This window comes from Orycteropus afer, unplaced genomic scaffold (genome assembly GCF_000298275.1).
Source record: "Orycteropus afer afer isolate SDZICR_OR568_19922 unplaced genomic scaffold, OryAfe1.0 scaffold00770, whole genome shotgun sequence".
Taxonomy (NCBI): Eukaryota; Metazoa; Chordata; class Mammalia; order Tubulidentata; family Orycteropodidae; genus Orycteropus; species Orycteropus afer.
The window spans coordinates 248,962-269,248 of NW_006922357.1; the positions used below are offsets into that span (position 1 = coordinate 248,962).

The 20,287-nt window shown below is 39.1% G+C and overlaps 1 protein-coding gene across 1 annotated transcript in view; it reads right to left on the reverse strand.

The window, feature by feature from the left end:
* The window catches only part of SYTL5 (synaptotagmin like 5), a 224,829-nt gene that overhangs the window by 50,864 nt on the left and 153,678 nt on the right, over positions 1-20,287 (reverse strand). Inside the window, exons 6-8 of the mRNA XM_007957658.1 lie at positions 12,324-12,465; positions 6,338-6,467; positions 2,731-2,837 (exon numbers count right to left, since the gene is read on the reverse strand). Coding sequence (XP_007955849.1) covers positions 2,731-2,837; positions 6,338-6,467; positions 12,324-12,465 — 379 coding nt within the window. The remainder of the gene's footprint in view (positions 1-2,730; positions 2,838-6,337; positions 6,468-12,323; positions 12,466-20,287) is intronic.

A 20,287-nucleotide genomic window follows, 5' to 3' on the forward strand; every position in this document is an offset into this window, starting at 1 on the left:
GTGTGTGTGTGTGTGTGTGTGTGTGTAGTCTCATTCACCTTCCCACTCTTATTAATCTTGTGATCTATCTTGTATCCACTCGTAGATTATTGTTATTCCTGTTACTGCAGGGCTGTTTATGTAATAGTATTTACCTTTGTTGCCTTTAACTCATCTGCTCCTCCCAATATCTTCCCTTGCCTTGATCATTTTGTACTGACCTCCCCTTTATTGTATATTGCCTTCCCCTTCACCCAAGTTAATACCTGTCTACCCTCTAGTTAGTAATTTACTCTCCTTTCCCCTCCGACTCCTGATAACCTTCGAAGAATATTTCTTTCTGTGTGTAAACATTTTCTTGATTTCTTACAGGAGCATTCTCATACAATATTTGTCCTTTTGTGATTGACTAATTTCATGCAGCACAATATCCTCTAGGTTCATCCATGTTATGAGGTATTTTGCAGTTTTGTAGTTATTTCCCATTTTGAGACTGGTAATCAACTCCATGGTGGGGTCTGCTGTGGGCATCTGAGTAGCTGCCTTAGGGATGTGTTCTGCTTCCAGTATATAAGAAGAAACTTTGAGATAGGTCTTTAGCTTTTGGCACACCTGGATCTTGCATTTGACTGAGTCTTCAACTCAGTGGCCTGCCATGTTGTCTGCTAACTTTTGGACTGTGCCATTTTGCCTGTTGACCTTGGGTTTGTCAGCCTCAGCAGCCAGCAGCTGCCTGAGTTAAGCAATGCTTCCAGCTCCAGTGGCAGGGAACAAGGGGCAGAGCTGAAGCGCAAGGTTGAGGAGCCTTCATCCAGCCCCTAGAGCCAGCACTTTGTACTAAGACTTCTAGCCTCCTAAACTGTAAGAGAATAAATCCCTATTTGTTAAAGTCATTCACTTGTGGTGTTTTCTGTTAGAGCAGCACTAGATAACCAAAATAGTTGCCAAATTTGTTTTGGCTATTACACTTGATGTTTAATTTTTTTAACGGCTTTATTGAAGTATAATCTATAAACCATAAAATTATCCATTGTAAGTGTCCAATTTAGTGATTTTTTAAGCAAATTTACAGTTGTACAAACATCAAAATAATCCAGTTGACATTTTCATTGCTCCAGTAAGTTTTCTCATGCCAGTTTGGAATGGATCTCTACTCCACCCCCAGCTCCTGGCAACCTTTAATCTGCTTCATTTTCCTAGAGATTTATCATTTTTGAATATTTCACATAAATGTAATCATGCAATTTGTAATCTTATCTGGCTACTTTCAACTTAGCATGATGTTTTTAAGGTTGATCCATGTTTTAGTATATATTAGTACATTTTTTTCTTTTTATTGATCAGTAATATTCTATTTTATGGAGCACAATATACATTTTCTTTTTCTATTCATCAGTTGATAGACATACAGATTGTTTCCAGTTTTTGGCTATTATGAATAATGCTGTTATGAACATTCATACACAAATCTTTGTGTGGCTATATGTTTTCATTTCATTTGGGTAGATATTTAGGGGTGAAATTCCTGGGGCCTCTGGTGGCATAGTGCCTAAGGCAGATGACTACTAACCAGAAGGCTGACAGTTCCAACCCACCAGCCACTCCTCGGAAGGAAGGTGGGGCAATCTACTTCCATAGTGATACCACCTCAGAAATCCAAGGAGGGGTCACTATGAGTCGGATCCCACTCCATGGCAGTGAATTTGTATTTGACTTTTAAAGAAATTGCTAACTAAACTTTATTTCAAAATGGCTGTATCCTTTTTCATTCTCACCAACATTTCCTACTTTTTTGTGTGTGGTGGATTTTAAATTACTTCCTCAAGCTTTTATATTATAATAAATAACTTTTCAATTTAGAACTCAAAGTTTCCTGACTTGGTTTGGAAAAAACACTATATTAATATCATTTAACATTTGTTAAACTTCCAGGGAGTTTGAATTTCTTTATAGCAATTATAGAAACCAGAATATTAGATCTGGAAAAAATCTTAACAATAATTTAATTCAACCTTCTCATTTTACAACTGATTTCACTGAAACTTAATTATCATGAAAATTAATTTCAGATAAAAAGGCAGTTTTTGGAGGCAACTTGAGGTACAGAAATGTTCATGTAAAATATATAGTCAGATAAGTCTAGTACAATTCTGTTTAAGAAATATCAGCATCCCTCGTTTCCCAGAGGTGCTCTGGTGGTGTTGTGGTTAAGGCATTCAGCTGCTAACCGAAAGGTCAGCAGTTTGACTCCACTAGCCTTTCTGTGAGAGAAAGATGGGGCAGTCTGCTTTCATAAAGATTTACACAACTTGGAAACCCTATGGGGTAGTTCTACTCTATCCTACAGGGTCACTATGAGGCGGAATTGACTTGATGGCAGTGTTTTTTGTTTCCCAGATTTGTTGTTGTTGTTGTTATGTGCTGTCGAGTCTGGCCCGACTCATAGCGACTCCCTCCTTGGGTTTCCGAGGTGGTATCACTACTGAAGTAGATTGCCCAACCTTCCGTCCCAGGTTTAGTAACTGAAAACCCCACCAGGTGTTTTTTAGAGAGAATCTTCACTCATTAACATGATTCCCTCTTATCTTTTCTAAATGGTTCTTTTGTATGTCTCCGGTGAAGACTAACAGGAGGGGATTACTATATGTCCTTTCTTTATCCTCAATTCATCATCATGTAAAAGTAGAAGATCTGGGAGCCAGATCATGCGCTTGTTTCCTCATGATCATGTCTCTTTCCCATCCAACTTACCAAGTCTTTGTCTAAAGCCCCGGGGACAGACTTGCTTCTTATGCTTACAGTATCCTCTACATCTTCGGAAAATGACTCACTCAAATCTAACTCAGATCGACTCCGGTCTGGAGGAAGGAAGAGAAAAGGAAAGATGTGAATCAGCTGATTTTGTTAAAAAGTCTTATTTTTCATTGCAAGTGTTTCATCTTAATTCCATTTCTTCTAGACATAGGGCATAGATTCCACTCACTGCCATTGAGATGATTCTGACTCAGAGCTTCCCTACAGGGCAGAATAAAACCGCCACAGAAGGTTTCCAAGGCAGTAAATCTTTATGGAAGCAGGCTGCCTCATCTTTCTCTCATGAAGTGGCTGGTGGGTTCATACTCCGACCTTTTGGTTAGCAGCCCAATGCTTTAACCACAGCACCACCAGAACTCCTTAGGGCATAGATAGTGCTATGAAAACAACACTCAGAGTCAGTAACTTCGTGCTGTTTATGTTAACATACTTCCATTTTTTTAACAGTATTTTGCAAATTGTCTTAGGTTGAATTACCAACACAAATAAGTTCATTTATCTTTCACTCCACAGGACTTTAAATACTCTACTAAGGCACTTGACTGCTAACCAGAAGGCTGGCTGTTCAAACCCACCAGCCACTCCTCGGAAGGAAGATGGGGCAATCTACTTCCGTAGTGATACTGCCTCGGAAACCCAAGGAGGGGTCGCTATGAGTTGGGTCTGACTCGATGGCACACAACAACAACAACAAGGAAGGTTGGGCAATCTACTTCCGTAGGGATACCGCCTCAGGAACCCAAGGAGGGGTCACTATGAGTCGGATCCAAATCGACAGTAGTGAGTTAAGCTGTTTACAGCTTCAGCTTTGCTTGTGACTTTGAAAACTTGTAGGATGGGCCCTTAGGCTTGGAAAAAATAAAGCATTAACTCTTCTTGATTCTAACATTTAAAGAATTCATTGTTTTTATATTTGACATAAAATTTTGAGTCAATCAATTTTCAATTGCTACTTTTAAAATAACTATAGGGCAAGTTACTTTTGCAGAAAAAGGGAGTGGATATAGCTAAACTGAGATGAAATTCTATTTCTTTAGGAAACAGAACATTCTGTCTGTAGAAGAACATATTGCTTTCAGTTTTAAAAATATAAGTTAAAGAATGAGGTACCCCTCAGTAATGCTGTGGATAGCTTACCAAGTCACGGATAATTTATTTCCACAGAATAGTTCTATACCAAAGCCCTGCTGAGATAGACACAATTGCCTATAAACAAGGAATATTGAAGAGAACAGGTAAGATCATCATCTCCGAATCAAGAACTTCAATTTGAAATGGTTAATGTGGTAATGCAGAAGTGCTTAGCATAGTGCCTGACAGAGTGTGTGCTCAATGAACAGGTGCTCTGGTGGTGTAGTAGTTAAGGCATTTGGCAGCTAACCAAAAAGTCAGTGGTTCGAACACACTAGTCACTCTGTGGAATAAAGATGAGGCAGAAACCCTATGGGGTGGTTATGAGTCAGAATCAATTAGATGGCAGTGAATTTTAGCTTTTTTTTTTTTTTTTTTTCAGAACAGAAATAGACTCTATGATGATGCTCCTAGGGTAGGTTAAGATTTTCATTTAATAGGTGAATTACTTTTCTATTTCTGAACAAAATGCAGCAATCACCAAACACAGAAAACTCTGGATACACAGATAGACATGCAAGCTGAACAGATGTGGGAAGGAGAATATATATAGGTTTGACAGAGGATATTTCTATATATGTATTTATGTATGCTGCAAATATATCCAAGAATATACTAGAGCATGTGAGGGCAAAGCTATGAAAACTTGAGTCATAACCAAAAACTTTGAGGGAATGATTTATTAGGCCTAGGGACTCAAGACCATAGTCTCTGGGGACATCAAGGTCAGTTGGTACAACTTAGTCCATAAAGAAAATGTTCTGTATCCTACTTTAGTGAGTAGCAACTGGGTCTTAAAATGTTATCAGTGGCAATCTAAGGAGCAACTAACTATTGGCCTCTTCCCATCCAGAGGAAATAAGAGTGAAGAAAATGAAAAAAAAACAAACCAACCAAACCAAACTCACTGCCATGGAGTCAGATCCGACTCATAGCGACCCCTCATTGGGTTTCTGAGGCAGTATCACTATGCAAGTAGATTCCCCAACTTTCCTTCTGAGGAGTGGCTGGTGGGTTTGAACTGCCAGCCTTCTAGTTAGCAGCCAAATGCCTTAGGGACTATGCCACCAGAGCTCCCCAAAGAAAATGAAAGACATAGGGAAACAATTAGTCCAAAGGACTAATGGACCACACAAACCTCAGCTTCCATGGCCCTGAGAGCAAAGAACTAGATTGTGCTTGGCTACCACTACCTCCTGCTCTGCAAGGGAACACAGAAGGTCATGGATAAAGGGCGAGCAAAATGTGGAACAAAACTCAAAATCATAAAATAGACCAGGCTTACTGTTCACATGGGAACTGTTGGAACCCCTGACACTATGACCCTTGGTCACCCTTTGGACCTGGACCTGAACTCACTCTCATAGCTGAATTCCCAGGCAAACAATAGAGAGGTCTACAAGGTAAATTACAACTCCAGAATAACAATAACAATAATACTCCTTAGAACAATCAAGCATTTGAGATCCAAATGGTATCATTTGCCCAAGGACAAAGGTCAGAAGGCAGGATGTGTTAAGAAAGAAGGAAGAATGGAAACAAACACAGAGAGGAAATGGTATGAGTGATGTTACATTGAGGGGATTGCAGTCAATGATATGAAACAAATGTGTATAAATTGTTGAATGAAGAACTTATTTTCTCTGTAAACATTCACCTAAGTCACAATAAAAGTTAAAAAAAGAAAAAAGAAAAGAAAAGAAAACCCATTGGGAACTGGCTGACCAGGAGAGACACCCCACTTTTCTGCAAATATCATTAGGTAATAGGTAACTTTTTCATGTTGAGGATTTTATCATGATTTTAATTCTACACATGGGACATAAACTTTATAATTATTACAAGTTTCTCTAAAAGATTTACCTTATTTATTGGAATTGCAATATAAGTAATATCTGCTTCCCAGTATTGTTGTGAAGGTTAAGTAAAATGATATACTCTGGTGTACCACAAAATGAAAAGAATTATCATCAATAACTTAATGCTGTTTACAAATAACTCCTTATTTCAACCATGGAATGATTTCTCTTTCTTGATATAGGTAACTTCTGACTACCATATCATTTGTTCTGCCATATCCGTGAAGTTTGTCAAAGTGTCCCTATCTACTATTAGATGTATCTTGGGGCCACTTATATTTCCTACACTCCTTTGCTGACATTCTGGTATCGTTCTAAAAGTTGGCAAAGATGCCTAGTAAGAATATACACTCAATAAATGGATTTTTCATGAATGCAGAAGACTTGAGACAACACCTGGGTCTACCTTCAAGTGGTTCTCATGGAATGGGCCTACCATTATGGGTCCAAGAATGGATGATTATTTGCTAAGGCATGAAATGGGTGTCAATCCATCAATTCAATCTGATTTAGACATTTTTTAACAACAGAATGGATATGTTGTAAATACCCACCTGAAGAGAGGGAGGCCCCAGATACTGTTATGGAAGGTGTGCCTGAAGTTTTTCTACAGTGACACTTTGTGAGGTCTTCAGAGGTGCTGTCAGTGGCAGCCAAACCCATGGAATTATCAAAATCATGCTCCTGTCCACAAAGTAAAAATGATAAAAAACATTATACGGACTGTGAATTACTTTAAAACACTGCTATATAAATATACTTAAGTATAAACAAAATCGACTCAATGGCAGTGAGTTTTGTTTTTTAGAAACACATTTGTGTGTACCACTTTAAAACCAAACCAAGTCCACGCCATCGAGTTAATCCCAACTCATAGCAACACTGCAGGACAGAGTAGAACTGCCCCATAGGGTTTCCAAGGTTGTAAATATTTATGGAAGCAGACTGCATCATCTTTCAGAGTGGCTGGTGGGTTTGAACTGCCAACCTTTTGATTAGGAGCCTTAGCCACTGCACCACCAGAATTCCTTCTGTGTATTATATTAAGAGCTAGTTATGAATTGAAGGAACCTCATCAGAAGTTCATATAACTTAAATTTACTATCAAAAATCTTCACCAGCAGGTTTGTCAATTAGCACAAAAGATGTGAGAAATACTTTTTCATTAGCAAAATTAGTAAGTGTTCTAATATACAGTTAGCAAGAAAGGTGATTCAGGTATATCCCATCTTTCCTGAACTATGCATGGGAATCTGGCAAGCTTCATGTCCTCAGAGTATAACTTTTTGGTCCTGTGTCCCTACTTTCCACACCCCCTCTCTTTAACCAGTGCCTACCTCTTCTACCCCCACTTTTTCCCTTTGTACCTCTATCTTTTCCATCTAGAACACTGACTGATCAAAATATAGTTGGTTATATCTATGTTGCAATGAAACTTTCATACAAGAGCCTATCAAAGCTTATAAAATGATAAAGTGTGGGGACTTCATTAATTTACAGGAACAGGTGATTTTGTTTTTGTCTTTGGTGCTTGTTTGCTAACAAATACTTCTACATGTGATACAATTCAGTCTAAGACTTGCTTTCATTGTAACATATAAATGACTCTGTTGACAATGTCTCAACTTTGCAGGTGCCCGTGGGACTTGATTGCTGTATTACCTGCTTAAGCATTAAACTACTAATTTCAGATCTTTAGACAACTGGGTTGAAGTTAAATGTCTATGAAAATGGCCAACAATTTTGATAATAATCAAACCTAGACGACTTTTAAATTTCTTTTTTCTGTAAATAATCAAAAAGTACCTTTCACAGTCACACAGGAAAGAATTCCCTCCTTGTTATCTGTATCTACCTCTCATGGTAAATATTTGTGGAGATTTTGGTGAGCTCACTCCAAAGAGATGTGGCTCTTACTTGCCTAACAAGATGAGCAACTCAACTTCAATATACAATATTTTTAGTATTTGACTATTGTTCAACACATAATACATGTTGTTGTTGTTATGTGTCGTTGAGTCGGCCTCGACACATAGTGACCCCTCCTTGGGTTTCTGAGGTGGTATCATTACAGAAGTAGATTGACCAACCTTTCTTCTGAGGAGTGGCTGGTGGGTTTGCACCACCAGCCTTCTGGTTAGCAGTCAAGTGCCTTAGGCACTATGCTACCAGAGCTCCCATAATACATGTTGCAGGAAGTAGGAAGTATATAGCTACCAAGTCCTCTAGTAGGCATAGACTATCAATGTTTATAAAAAGACTGTGATAGAGTTCAAATGGATAAATGAATTTAGGTCCATTTTAATATCTTCCCTTCAGAGAGTTGTTCACCACATGGAGTCTTCCGTTGAAGTAAGACCAAGTTCCTTAGTGGCAATTATGTCAACAGCAAATTTCCAACAGGAGTCTTGGGAGTATCATTAATATTGAGCACTAAGAAGCAATTAATATTGTATAGACATTCAAATGCAATACATACTCTGGAGGTTCAAAATGTCAAGCCTAAAATTAATAGGTTATGTCATAGCAGAGGCCAGGTTAGAGACTTTCATGTTTCATGAGTTTTCATTTTAAAAACTTACCTCCTATGTGCTATAGTCAGAAAAGAACATTGAAGCAATGAAAATCCGAGAAATGGGAGAAATTGCCAAGTTGATGCCTTTATTATCATCTAATTCTATTCCCTTCATCATGAAAAAAGCAAACATGCATCATAAACTACTGTGCCGTTTTATGCTTATTTAATGAAAAGGATTTCTCTTGTTCTCTCTTTTTCTCTTACTCAGTGGAGAGCTAGAATGTAAGAATGTGATAGATCAGCCTAGAAACTGCCGATATATTCTCAGGAGTCCCGATGACGCCGTGGTTAAGCACTCGGCTTCTAACTGAAAAGTTAGCAGGTCAAACCTACCAGCTTCTCTGCGGGGGAAAGATGTGGCAGTGTGCTTCTGTAAAGATTACAGACTTCGAAGCCATGTAGGGCACTTTAACTCTGTCCTGCAGGGTCACTATGAGTCAGAATTTAATCAATGTAAGGGTTTTTCTTACGGCACATATATTCAATTGCAGTGAGCTTCTTTTAGGGGAAATCTAGGTGGTGTTTAACAAAGAAATAAGTGCATAGAGGCTGTTATGTTTGAGAGTATCAGCATATGACAAGGGTGATTTTCCTTTCTCCCCCCCACCCCCAACAATCTCATATGGTAGGAGGGAAGATAATCCTTGTTTTGAGAACAAACTCAACTAAGTTACTGGTTACTCAGTAGTACATACAGCAGAATAAACTGTTAAAATTTTAAGAACACTTCTGAATCAGTTAGTAAGCAGCACTACTTCCAGTCTGCCCACCCCTAACTCCCATGCTTCCGCTCCTCTACAACCCTAGCTCTCTCCATAATCTGGGTTAATTCACAGTTTAGCAGGGCCTCCAGAATGCTGCACCAGCCCGGTGCCAGTGTCTCGTCTGATTGCTCAATGCCTCTGCCATACCAGTTGCTAAATATTTTAAATATCATTCCTTGTTAGGGTGCCAAAGAATTGAGTGTAATAATCAACTATCTATGTGCTTTTCTTGCTATTGAATGAAAGAATCTGCCTGTTGAGTTTAGCATAAATATTTATGAAATTTTAAATGTGCCTTTTATCTCAGGAGCAAGTACAATTTAGACTGTGCTTTAGATAAATTTATCATTTTTATTATTAAATCCATTTGGATGCCTTTTGTTTCCTCCTTCAAAATATATACACAATCCGGTTGCTCTACCTTCACTGCTATTTCCCTGTTTCAAAGCACCTCTCTCTCGCCCCAATGGTCTTGACTATTGTAGTGGCCTCTTAACTGGACTTCTGGGATCCACCCCTTCCCTCCTACTGTTGCTTCTCAGCACAGTTCCTAGATTCTGCTTGAACAAATGGCGGATCCTATCACTCTTTTGCTCAAAATCCTCCAACTACCCGCATTCCATCTTATTCAGAGTAAAAGCAAAAGTCCATACAGTGGTGTATATGGCCCTATCTGGCCCTATTAACTCCCTGAACTTATTTACTAGTCCTCTACCTTTTGTTCACCTGTAACAGCCACATAGGTCTCCTTGCTCTTCCTTAAATACACCAAGCACATTCCAACCTCAGGGCTTTTGCACTGGCATTGAAATATTTTAAAAAACTGGTTGTGCAAGGGCAGTAACTACTCATAATGGAGTCCAACCATTATGTAAGTAGGACAGCCTTCTCCATGTATGTTGTTGTTGTTATGTGCCGTCAAGTTGGCCCCGACTCATGGCAACCCCTCCTTGGGTTGCTGAGGCAGTATCATTATGGAAGTAGATTGCCCCATCTTCCTTCCAAGGAGTGGCTGGTGGGTTTGAACCACCAGCCTTTTGGTTAGCAGTCAAGTGCCTTAGGCACTAGGCCACCAGAGCTCCTTTCTCCATGTACACCTGATGTATATCAGTGTTTCCCTCCCTGGAGGAACACTTTCTCTCAGACACCTGCATGGCTATTTCCTTCACATCCTTCAAATCTTTGGTCAAATGTCTCCTTCTCTTTGAGGCCTACTCTTACTACTCTAATAAAAATTCTTCCTGAAGCTATTGTTCTTAATCCAAACTATGTTTTCTCCACAGAATTTATCACCTTGCCTAAGGCACTTGACTGCTAACCAGAAGGCTGGTGGTTCAAACCCACCAGCCATTCATCAGAAGGAAGGTTGGGCAATCAACTTCCTTAGTTATACTGCTTCGGAAACCCAAGGAGAGGTTGCTATGAGTCGGGTTCAACTCGATGGCAGTGAGTAACATATTAAAATGCAAGTTCCATTAGGGCAAGGATTTTTGTCTGTTTTAGTCACTGCTCTACACCTAGTGTCTGGCATATAGTAGGCCCTTAATAAATATTGGCTGGATCAAAGACTAACAGTTCCTATGTAAATATTTCTTAATTATAGATGCCACCTATATGTAAACAGTTTCCTGCTTAATCAAACAGACTCATAGATGCTAATTCATCCCAAGAATATCTTCCAACAGAATGCACATATTCCCCATTTATCGACTATCTCATTATCTGACATATTACATTTACAACAATAGTAAAAAATCTAATGTCCAACTATATGGCATATTAACTTCATACATCTGGCAATAATGAACACTGAAGTGTGAGGCAAGAGTAATACTGGCCTGTGATGGTGTGGTAGTTCAGTTTGTGTGTCAACTTGGCTGGGCCTGGTTGAGTGGCTGGGCAGCTCGATGTAGTATTCCCCATGATGAGACTGGTAATCAACTCCATGGTGGAATCTAATGTGAGCAGCTGAGGAGCTTCCTTAGGGAATGTGGTCTGCTTCCCGTATATAAGCAGAATCCTTGGTCTCTAGCTTATGGCATGCTTGGACCCTGCATGTAGCCATGTCATTGTTCAGCAGCCTGCCATGCTCTGCCCACCTTGGGACTTAAAATGGACTTGAATTAATGGCCTGCCATATGGTTTGGAAACATCGGGGCTATGCCATTTTATTTGTCAACCTTGGGTTTCTCAGCCTCAGCAGCCATTAGCTGCCTGAGTGAAGAAAAGCCGCTAGCTTCAGTGGGCCGGGAGCTGGAGGCAGAGCTGAAGCCCAAGGGCAAGGGGCTTTCACCCAACCCCTAGAGCCTGGCACTTTGAACTTGGACTTAATGCCTCCAAACTGTAAGAGAATAAACTCCTCTTTGTTAAGGCTATCCCATTTGTGGTATATTCTTGTCAGAGTAGTACTAGGTAACCAGAACAGATGATGGTTAAGATTATGTGCCCACTTGGCTGGGCCATGATTCTCAGTGGTTGGCAATTATGTAAGATGTAATTTGGCAGTTATGTAATGATGTAGTCATCTTCAATTGTGTGATCTGACATAGTCATCCTCCATTTTCATGTAATGCTGATTTTTGTATAACGACCTGGGCTTTGGAACTTAATCATGTTGATAAGTGAGAAATGGGTATATTTAGTATAGGGAATAATTTTCCCTAAATACATTCTCCATTTTCTCTCTTAAAAGTGTCCCTTAAAAAGCAAATTAATGTAAAATATCATTTGCTATATGTATGTGTGTGTGTAGTATATGCAACTTAAGTGTTCATCATGTACTTACTTATTTAACATATGTATACAAAAGAAAACTATAACAATATTTCAAGATTCTACTTTTCCTTACTGAAATCAATTTAAAAAAATTTAATTCAGTCAACTTGTTAATATCTGTTCTAAGAAGTAACATACATGCTCAAAATCAGAGACTTCTAAAAGTTCTTTATATTTATTTAAGGCATTTTCCAGTTAAACCCCAACCATACAAATATTATCTTTGAGCCTGGTCCTGTCCTTTACTTTAAGCTTTGAGCTTCCTGCCAGGAGCTAAAGAAGCAGGAGGTTCAGTCCTGAAAAACAAGCTTCTACCATTAAACAGCATCAACAACATGCTTTGATATATGGAGAATGCAGACATGCCACGGTGGTGAGGTCGTGTCCCAGATGCCAGGAGTCTTTTCCTGTTAGTACACTTACTCTACTGATGACTGAGGTCATGCTGCGTGTGCTTGGGGCTGGTGATCTTTGAGTGACTGGGGTCATGCAAGTGCTCCAGCTGCCCTTTGAGGCCCCAGGGCCAGCCTCTTGGTCATTGAGATCTGATGAATCAGTGCTTCCCCTAAAGAAGAAAGTATATTTTGACTTTGACATGGAAACAGAGCTACAACCAAAGACACAAGCAGGGAAAAGCTTACAAGGAAAATGATGAGGAGACATGTAAACCACATGAAGTATATGAGAGCCATACTAGTACTGGTCAGCAATTATTATGTTGCCTTCCTCATCCCAGACCTTCAGAGGCTCACTAGATTAAATCCCCTTCACCTGATGCCAATGTCTTTGTAATTGACCTTCAGCCTACCTTTCCAACTTTATTTTTCACTTCTAACTACCATTCTCCCAACTGGTCCAAGTTTCTTACTATTTTATTAACTCATTATGCTCACTTCTACACCTAAGGCTCTTGTTCACTTTCTTTTCACCTGATATATATGCTATTTTTGCTAGTATCTGTCTATCAAGTCTTCTCTATTTCTCAAGGCCCAGACAAACTCTAGCCTTCTCAATCAGTCCTTTCCTGTCAAGAACAGGCCTTATCAACTTCTTTTCTAGGCAGTACCTGTTAATTTATAGTCTTTTCCAGACTATTTAGCACTTGACTACACTTGACTACATGGCATCGTTTTAAATTTTCTAATTAATCCATTTGTGTTGGCTTTGGTGTTACTTTCAACTGTGAGATCCTTGGGGATACAGCCCATGTCTTATTTACCACAGTATCTCCAGCACTCATAATGCCTTGGTGAAAAGGAGCCTATCAGTACCTTTTGGATAAAAAACTAACATTTATATTTTCTCTGTATTATTTTAGTGTTTAACTCATGTTGTTGTTGTTGCCATTGACTTGGACCCAACTCATAGTGACCCCTCCTTGAGTTTCTGAGGCACTATCACTATGGAAGTAGATTGCCTAGTAGATTTCTTCTGAGGAGAGGCTGGTGGGTTTGAACTGCCAGCCTTCTGGTTAGCAGTAGAGTGCCTCAGGCACTATGCTACCAGAGCCCCTGTTTAACTCATGATATACATTTAATAAATGTTGTATGGAAATAGTATTTTGTTACATGAGCTTGAATCACTTTTATGTTTGCTGAAAGTAATTAAATTCCATTCAACAATGACTAATTAATGATTCTTGCTGTAGAAATGATTATAATTTTCTTATTAAATGGAGCATCAGAAGTAAACATTAGTTTTGAAAAATTAGTAATGAAAGTGTTCATTCTTACTTTATTCTTTATCCTCAGTGAGCTCAAAATATTCTAAGTAGTAAAATATAAGACCTTCTGAGTTTTGATCTGTTGTTGTTGTTATGTGCCATCGAGTCAGCCCCGACTCATAGCGACCCCTCCTTGGGTTTCCGAGGCAGTATCACTACAGAAGTAGGATTGCTCAACCTTCCTTCTGAGAAGTGACTGGTGGGTTTGAACCGCCAGCCTTCTGGTTAGCAGTCAAGTGCCTTAGGCACTATGCTATTAGAGCTCCTGAGTTTTGATCTATCAGTTATTATTTTAATAAGTTCATCTCAAGCCTTCAGAGGTCCTACTTTCAAGGGGCTTAGAGACCAATCCAGTTGTGCTATGTAGTAACCATATGTTCTCTACTCTCAAAACAATATTACCACACAAAAACTCTCTCTGCTGTTTTATGTAAAATCTCCACAAAAAAAGAAAGGTTAAGGATGAATCTTGACCCAAGAAGTTATGATATCCAAAGGGATTGCTTGTGGTTGTGCTGAAGGTAATCTCAGATCCAGGTAGTTTCGAGAAAGTCCTCACTGTGGATGAGCCTTACTGAAACCAAAATTCCTACTTATATAGGAGCTCTTGGAGAAGCTAATTAATACTTGTGATATTCAAGAGGCTGCAAAGACAATGTTCTACATCCGGAAAGACAATGTTCTTCATCCTACCCTACTGGTGTCTTAAAAGCTTGTGAGTGGCCATCTAAGGTACAACTATTGGTCACTTCCAGTCTGGAGCAAAGAAGAATGAAGAAAATTAAAGATGCAAGGAAACAATTAGTCCAAGGGACTAATGGACTATGTTAATCCCAGCGTCCACAATCTTGAGACCAGAAGAACTAGATGGTACCTGGCTGCCACAACTACCTGCTCTGAAAGGCATCTCAATAGGAGGTCCTGGATACAGTGGGAGAAAAATGTGGAAGGAAACTCAAAACCATAAAAAAGACCAGGCTTACTTAGCTGATAGAGACTGGTGGAAACCCAGAGTCTATGGCACTTAGACACCTTCAAGCCTAGAACTGAACTGACCCCCATGGCTCAACTTTCAGCCAAACAATAGACAGGCCTATAAGGTGAATGTTTTGGCTCTCTTGTATCTCTCTAACAGAAATGTCACTGGTGGAGATGGATTTGACATACAGGGATTTATTCTTTTACAGTTTTGGAGGCTAGAATTCTGAGTTCAAAGTGTTAAGCTCTAGCAGCTGGGTGAAAGCCCATTGACCTTGGGCTTTAGCTCTGCCTCTTGCTCCCGGCCCACTGAAGCTGGAGGCTTCTTTTAACTCAGGCAGCTGCTGGCTGCTTAGGCTGACAAACCCAAGGTTGACAATATGGCACAGTCCCAAGATTACCAAGCAACATGACAGGCCAGAAGTTCAAGTCCAGAGGCAGTTCCATGATCAGCAGAAAACATGGCAGGCTGATGAATGAAGACTCGGCTACATGCAAGGTGCAAGCATGCCAAAAAAGCTGCAGAGACCTTTCTCAAAGCTTCTTCTTACATACTGGAAGCACATCCCTAAGGCAGCTACTTAGTTGCTCCAGTACATTCCACCATGGAGATGATTACCAGTCTCATCATGGGGAATAACTACATCCAGCTGCCCAGCCACTCAAAACCAGGTCCAGCCAAATCAACACACAACTCAACTACCACAGTGAACAATAACACCATGGTTATATGCACATGTTAGAACAATTATACAAGATTAGAAGGGCAGCATATGCCCAGGGATAAAGCTAAGAAGGCAGGAAGGAATGGGAAAGAAGGATGAATGGAAATGGTAAATATAGAGAGGAAGTAGGAAGAGTGCTATTGCATTGTGGAGATTGCAATGAATGTCACCGAACAAAATGTGTATGAATTGTTGAATGGAAAAACCAGTTTGCTGTGTAAACTTTCACCCAACTCTCAATTAAAAAAAACTATTTATTTATCTATATGTCTATCTATCTATTTATTTATTTATATTGTGTTTTGGATGAAAGTTTACAGAGAAAATTCACTTTCTATACAGCAGTTCACACACACTTTATCTCATGACATTGACTATGATTTAGCCCAATGCAACAGCTCCCCTTCGACTTCCTCCCAATAGTTACCTCTTCCCTGTGTCCATCCCTCCATGCACTCCTGCCCCCTGAGCTGTCTCCCTGTGCAAAAACAGTCCCTCTTTCTCCCATGATTGTTCTCTCCAAGGAGTGCATCTACCTTGGGTAAATGTTCAAAATTTAAGGAGTGTATCTACCTCAGATAAATGTTCAAAATGTTAAAAGAGGCTATCCTGTAATAAGGGAAAAAAAATTCCTGTGTTTGTAAGTCAGCTGCTGGAAATTATTACTGCCAACAGAATTATCTCAAAAATGACATATATTTCACATTTGTTCCTGACATTTACTGTAAGCTTCTGAAGAATATTTTCCTCTCAGTTGGTTTTTTCCACTGGATTAGTCTAAAGAAATATAAGTCCAATGAGGCAGATTATTATAAATATTTGGGTTCCAGTTCTTTTAGATGTTATATAAAATATGACTTAAAAGACAAGAATCTTTGCTACTTAAAGACTGTGAAATAGGCAGAGGATAAAACTTCCTCCAGTCTAAATGAGTGTAATGGAAGATTAGAAGTCAATTAAGAAAGGACTAATTTTGTTTCACCTATTATGTTATTGACATTTAAATTAAATTAGTACCAACAAATCTTCCAGGTAAAATTTGGTAAAAGAGAAAATGTGAAGAAAGAGTTACACTTATCTCACTACAATAGGGTCCAAGATATGGGTCTTTGACTCTATGGTGCAATGAATTCCCTTATTTGCCCTTGTTTTTTGGGAAAACAACCTTAAGGGATTTCCTAAATAATTAAGATGTATTGATTATCCCTAAGTATGTGTTGGGCTCTGGTCTGGCAAGAGAGCCCACGTGGTAACCAATAAGAAATGCATGGACTGGGAGATGAAAGCCCCGGAACTCTGGGGCTTTGAGACCTTTTTCTGCTCCCAGAGCCATTCTTGCTGAGAGCTGCCCTGATTGATGAATGGAAGAAGAACATACTCTCTTTGGAAAAATGGGAGTTCCACTTTGGCGATCCTTCTAGATCTTGCTTGTGTACCTCTTTCTGATGCTGATCCTGAATTGTATCCTTCTACTCCTGAGGTTTATACATTTGCCCTAATAAATCATATAACTATAAATATAGTCTGTGACCTCTGTGAGATGCTAAAGTGAATTATTAAACCCAGCAGAGAAAGAGAGTGTCATGGGTGAAGCAGCTGGTGTCAGAGATGATGGAGAAGTTGGAAAGTGAGGACACTTGACCCCTGCCTCCTAGGAATCAGCTTTATGCTGATCCATATTCAAGAAGTTATCCTTTTAGACAGTGTCTGAGGAGCTTGGATATTCTGGGCTACTTGAAAGACACATTTCCTAAGGTACAAAGGAGTCTTATCTACCTTACCATAGCTTATGAAATGTGTTTTTAAGTCTTCCATTTTGTTATCTTTAATTTCATGCTTGGCAAAAACCTTGATATTGGCTTCCCAGATATATCCATTTTTGGATAGAGGATGCAGCCTACAATTTCATGAGTTGTCTTCCTGGTTTATATAACTGTCTCTCAGGAGTTATAGTCAGGAACTAATTTCCTACAATTCAACCTTCCCTTAGTGGGCTGACAATATTGAGCATGATTGAATGAGTGCTCCTATGAGGGACCCCAACCAAAAAAACAACATTAACCTGAGAGATACCAAAACTCATTGGGACAATGACACTGAAATGATATATAATATTTTCTTTTCTGAAGTTTAGAAGTTTTCTTAACTCCTTTTTGTTATTTTAGGTCTGAAATGAATATTTAGGAAAGATAGGCAAGGGACGTTGTATGTAGAAAGTGAGACAAACCTGCATAATTGGAAAGATGTATTGAAGATGATAAAGAAAAGGGAAAGAAGTATAATGTAGCTCAAGTTTCCAATCTTTGGTGATCCCAAAGAGCTGTATCTTTGTCAATATTCTTATATGAGGTGACCCTGTGTTTCATATGAGAACCACCTCTAGAGCTTTGAAAAATCCCCAGGCCCATGGCATACCACAGAATAATCTCATCAGAATCTCTGGAGGTGGGGCCTAGGCATCAATACTTTTTAAAGCTTCTCAGTTGATTCCAATATGCAGCCAAAAGTGAAAACTTGGATAAGTTTAAGTTCATTGATCTCAGATATCTCTTGCCTGCATTTTCCTCTCCTCTTTTTCCACTGTTTTCTTAATTCACAACAGTGCTCACATCAAGAGAGCTGAGCTGTCCTAGTGGCTCAGACTGGGACAGATGCAAGGATACTTTCTGCGTTAATGAGTGAATGTGTTGTACCAAGCGTAGGCAAACAATGGCCCATGAAACAAATAGAGCCCACCATCTGTTTTTTGTATGTCTCATGAGCTAAGATTGGTTTTCACATTTTTAAATGGTGGGAAAACAATCAAAAGAATAATAATTCATGACATGTGAAAATTATATGAAATTCAATTTAAGTGCCAATAAATGTTCCAACAGCAGAGTATATATGTACCACAAAGTAAAAATATTTACTATTTGTACTTTTACAGAACAAGTTTGTTGATCTTTGTATTATACATATGTGCATGTGCCTATATATACACACACACACACACACACATGCATACAGATATAGGTGTCTCCATTTAAAAATCAAACGCTTTGGAGAGGTCAACACATCCCAAAGGAGTAAATTTCAGGTATTGCATAGGAGTGCATATGTGTGTGTGTGTGTGTGTTATATTTATGTTCAGGTTTGTTGTTGTTGTTGTTAGGTGCTGTCAAGTTGTCTCTGACTCATAGTGACCCTATGTACAAAAGAATGATCCACTGCTCAGTTGTATGCCATTCTCACAATCTTTGCTATCCTTGAGCCCATTATTGCAGCCACTGTGTCAACCCATCTTGTTGAAGGTCTTCTCCTTTTTTGCTGACCCTCCACTATTAGGTTATATTTAGGTTCAGGTTAGAGCTCTAGATTAGTGAATTGGGAAAGCAGATAGATGAGAAAGAAGTGGTGGAGACTCACTAGGCGACTTCTTTAACTGCTGTTTCCCATGAAGCCACTGGCTTTCTGTGACTTAATTACACAGATCTTTCCTTTTTCTTTCTAGAGACTGGAAGAGATACAGTTGATCTTTATTATTCATGGGTTCCATATTTGTGAATTCTACTTGGTAAAATTTATTATAACCCCCAAACTAATACTCGTGGCACTTTTGTGGTCATTTACAGACATGCTCAGAGTGGCAAAAAATTTGAATTACCCAATATATATATTATCAGGGAACTCTGGTAGCATAGTGCCTAAAGCACTTGACTGCTAACCAGAAGGCTGGTGGTTCAAACCCACCAGCTACTCCTCAGAAGGAAGGTTGGGCATTCCTACTTCCGTAGTGATACTGCCTCGGAAACCCAGGGAGGGGTCGCTATGAGTCAGGTCCTACTCGACAGCACATAACAACAATACATTATCAGCTTGGGTCAAACAAGGAGACGTTCTGTGTTCCTGTTTTAGCTCTTACACTGTAAACAAGTGTCCTTTTTGAAGTCTATTTAATATCATGTTACTACATTTTCATGCTTCTTGTTGGTGATTTGGCTGTTTAAAATGGCTCCTGTGCATAGTAGTGAAGTGCTGTCTGTTGTTGTTGTTATTTGCCGTCGACTCGGACTCAACTCATAGCGACCCCTCCTTGGGTTTCCGAGGCAGTATCACTACGGAAGTAGATTGCCCCATCTTCCTTCTGAGGAGTGCTGTCTAGTGTTCCTAAACTCAAGAAGGCTTCAATATACCTTATGAAGAAATTGTGTGTTAGATAAGCTTTGTTTAGTCAGGAGTTGTGCCACTGTGGTCTGTGAGCAATGAATCAATTATATATTAAATAAGGTATCTTTAAACAGAAACACACAAAAAATAGTTTTTGTACTGAATAGTTGACAACAATGTGTGAACAGAGGTTCATAGAAATCTAACCCTTTGTTTTGCCTAGAAACAGTGATTCAGTATTTGCTAATTTATTTTTGCTGGAAACTTATAGAACATAACTACCACAAATAATGAGAATTGACTATAGGATAAGGTGGTAAATACTCAATGAGATTTTGTTGAATGATTATCAGTATTAATTTTTAAAAGAACCTTTATAACTTGATTTAATAAAACAAAAGCTGATTTGTTTTGTGGTTATAAAATATTTTCCTTAAAAGATATTTTTTTTTTTCCTTTAAAAGACTCCCTCTAAAATCAAGGAGTCAGTTACCATGAGGGAAGGAAGAGATGTTAAGAACAGGTATTACTCTCAGTATGATAATATTTGGTCTTTTAGCAACACAGTAAAATGCAGATCCAATGTCTTATTTCTAAATAATGGCTGGAAACAAGTCAGAGGCGAGAGACCAGCAGCCATGAAAAGTATTGCCCCCACTGCCATTGAGTCGGATCCGACCCATTGTGAACCCTCCTTGGGTTTCCGAGGCAGTATCACTATGGAAGTAGATTGCTCCATCTTCCTTCCAAGGAGTGGCTGGTGGGTTTGAACTGTCAGCCTTCTGGTTAGCAGTCAAATGCCTTAGGCACTA